This window comes from Silene latifolia, chromosome 11, assembly GCF_048544455.1.
Source record: "Silene latifolia isolate original U9 population chromosome 11, ASM4854445v1, whole genome shotgun sequence".
Lineage (NCBI taxonomy): Eukaryota > Viridiplantae > Streptophyta > Magnoliopsida > Caryophyllales > Caryophyllaceae > Silene > Silene latifolia.
This window is the reverse complement of record NC_133536.1, coordinates 190,819,581-190,822,873: the sequence shown is the minus strand read 5'-3', so window position 1 is coordinate 190,822,873 and position 3,293 is coordinate 190,819,581. Positions and strand designations below refer to the sequence as shown.

The 3,293-nt window shown below is 38.9% G+C and overlaps 1 protein-coding gene across 1 annotated transcript; it reads right to left on the bottom strand.

Moving 5' to 3' along the window:
• Positions 1 to 420: 420 nt before the first annotated feature.
• LOC141614527 (protein FAR-RED IMPAIRED RESPONSE 1-like) lies at positions 421 to 2,917 on the bottom strand. Its single transcript, XM_074433271.1, has 5 exons — positions 2,777 to 2,917; positions 2,443 to 2,686; positions 1,843 to 2,152; positions 1,529 to 1,620; positions 421 to 1,070 (listed from the first exon to the last, which is right to left on the bottom strand). Exons 1-5 carry the CDS (start codon positions 2,915 to 2,917, stop codon positions 421 to 423), a joined length of 1,437 nt encoding a protein of 478 aa, XP_074289372.1.
• Positions 2,918 to 3,293: the final 376 nt, after the last annotated feature.

The window sequence follows — 3,293 nt, the reverse complement described above, 5'->3', positions numbered from 1 at the left end:
CTTAGTGATATTGTAAATGTAGTGAGGGGGAAAGTGTAAACGTCATCATACTGAAAGTGTAAATGTAAACACACTGAAATTGAATTTTAGTTTTATTCAGATGGAAGTGTAAATGTGACATGGGAAGTGTAAATGTTAACACACGTTACTTGAAAATAAGTGTAACTGTTACTTGAAATAACACACGTAATCCAAAATAAGTTCAAGTAACACAATGTTTGGCTATCCAATAAAACAGAGACATTTTGGTCTTATGACAGTGTAACTCTAACGTTGGTGTTACTAAAAGTTTCACCAAGTGCAGTTCAAAGTGACGCTGCCATGAGACCAATTCCCAATCCCTCGCTGCAGCTATAGCATATCAAAGTTTAAAGTTACACACTCAAAATATAAAAGCTACATTTGTCACTGCCGTGACGTCTATTCTTGTTCTAATTCCAGCTTTTCCTCCTCCTCTCCTTCATCCTCTTCTGGGTCAGACGACCCTTCGCACAATGGTGTGTGTGCTGAGAAGGGGTTAGGGCAGTACCTCTTGTCGTGATTTGTCATTCTCTTGCAATTCTTACACTTGCGTTTGGGTTTCCTAGCCAACGCCATTGCTTTTGTTTTGGCTGACAACATTCTTTTTCCGCTACCCTTGTTTTTCGAATTCTTTGGTGGCAATATCGTCACTACCTCACTTGCCGTACATTTCAGAAATTTCTCCATTTGTTGATTTTTATTTAACACTTCCCCTAATGGTGACAGCGTCTCCTTAAATGCCCTAATTACAGCGGTAAAGTTGTCAACATCAGTTACTCCTTTGCCTCGAAGGAGCCCTACAGCTTGATGAACTTCTGACCACATTATTGACATTGCAATTTGTTTTTCATCGATGACTTGCATGTTGTCTGTCCCTTCACCATTACAATTGAAAATCCTTAATCGGAGATACTCTTTCATCCATCTATTTACAACATAATCTTCTGGTATAGTCTTTATCCCACTTGCTGAAAAAATCCATAGTATATGGCGGCATAGGATGCCGGTTCTTTCAAACATCGTACAACTGCAGCTTTCTTTCCGTGTACCTGGGTCATCAGTTAAAGTGATTATATGGAAATTTAAATGTGATAAAACAAAAAATGTAAATGCCATATCATGGAAAGTGTAAATGTAATATCGTGAGTGTAAATGTCATATTTTGGAAATTCTAAATGTTATGAACTGGAAAGTGTAAATGTTATATTATAGGAAGTGTAAATGTCAAATAAAGTAAAGTGTAAATGTCATGAACTGGAAAGTGTAAATGTCATGAACTGGAAAGTGTAAATGTTATGTTATAGGAACTGTAAATGTCATATTATGGTAAGTGTAAATGTAATATCATGGAAAGTGTAAATGTCATATTTTGGAAAGTGTAAATGCCATGAACTGGAAAATGTAAATGTCATGAACTGGAAAGTGTAAATGTTATGTTATAGAAAGTGTAACTGTCATAAAATGGAAAGTGTAAATGTAATGACCTGGAAAGTGTAAATTAAATTACCTGGACTGTATGCAACTTCAAAATTCTTCTTCCTGGATGAATCTTTGACAGTAGTTACCTCTAGCTCGCCTCTCTCGGTGAAACCTCCGGTTCTACATGCATCAATTGAGTAGTTGGCTTATTCTTTGAATTTGTGGAAAGCTGAATAGGTGTACACCTTTGCACCATGAATCTCTAATGCCAGATGTGTTGATTTTTTTGCGGACGATTGCTTATCCATGTTGTCAAGCTGCTTCTGTGTATGTCTTTGTTGGTCCATAGCGCTCTCAAAACACATCCAAAACTAAACCAATGTTCCTTACTTATGCTCAAACCTCTTAAAAAAGCTATTTTTGCTCTCTGATCTTTGAGTTGTCCTCATAATAGACGCCATCTTCAAGTCTCTGCAATGCGCCATCACCCATTGTCCCCTTATAGCATACGTATCCGCAAACCAATCATTTACGCCAACACCATGATCTTCAATTATTTGCTCCCAGATAGCATCAAATTCTGCTGCTTCAAGCTCATTATCCCACATAATGTCATTAATTTTACACATGAAGTCATTATAACCACTCCTAGAGACACCAAACTTACTGGGCATTTTGTTCATTATATGCCACATACAGAACCGATGGCGCGCTGTCATGAAAACAAGAGGGACAGATTTGATAATTCCTGGGTCCTGATCTGTAATTATGTACTCGGGTTCCTTACCCCCCCCCCCCCCATTGCTTGTAAAAACCGGGTGAAAACCCAATTAAATGACTCATAATCTTCCCTTGCAATTAGAGCCCCACAGAACGTCACTGATCGTTTATGGTGGTCGACACCTGTGAATGGTGTGAATACCATAGAATACTTATTGGTGGAGTAAGTTGAGTCGAAGGACACCGCATCACCAAAAATCTTGTAATTATCTCGGCCAGTACCGTCCGCCCATATAGCCCTACGTAGGCTGTCATCATCGTCAAGATCGTAGTCAAAGTAGAAACATATTCTTGTTTCAGTCATTTCCTTAAAATGGTCTACGAACAACTGACCATCACGTTCGTGAATGAAACATTTAACATCCCTATGGAAGTTCTTAAAATCATTTAAGCTTGCTCCAATGTTCTCGAATCCATTCACATGTTCTTTGCAGATTCTGTATGTCTTTGTTGCTCCTATCTTCAGCTGCCAATCAATCAATAACAGATACATTATATAAATATAACGTGAATGGATTTATTTAATTAGTATAGACAGTGATGATATATTACTAACCCTTGAGTTCGAAACGATTATCATCTTGTGATAATCTATTATGTTGCGCGATAATTTCTGGAACTCTCTGTCCTTAAGTGAGATAAGCTCGTGATTGTGACCCTCGTAGAACCGGTCAATTAATAGAAGACCATTCTTCATATATAGTCGTATCCTCTCTTTACACCCCACTATAGTGACCCTGAATATCCTCTGTGAGTTCTCCCCAACCAGTCAGTCACCCTGATCTTTACTTGGCGCCTTGTGAGCGAAACCTTCTCGGTTGCAGTCTACAAGCTTTGACTTGATCTCACCGCCACGCCATTTTTTCGTTGTGTACCTACGGACATCAAACCCACAAGCAATGGCGTATATCTTATAGAACGTCACCGCGTCCTCAATCCCCCCAAACTCCTGCCCGATGCACGGTGTAAACCTCTTCTCGACCTCCCTGCACAGTTCCTGCCTGTCAGGTTGCACTCCATTTTGTTTTAGTGAGTCTGTAAATGTCCACAGATTGTAAAAGTAAAAGATACGA

Bases quoted from the DNA above. Each gene is read 5' to 3' on its own strand.
- LOC141614527 (XM_074433271.1), bottom strand. From the start codon at position 2,917: ATGAAGAATGGTCTTCTATTAATTGACCGGTTCTACGAGGGTCACAAT. The intron at 2,687-2,776 runs GTTAGTAATATA...ATTGATTGGCAG, and splicing joins TAATCGTTTCGAACTCAAGG to CTGAAGATAGGAGCAACAAA. The intron at 1,071-1,528 runs GTAATTTAATTT...CTGATGACCCAG, and splicing joins TGAAGTTGCATACAGTCCAG to GTACACGGAAAGAAAGCTGC.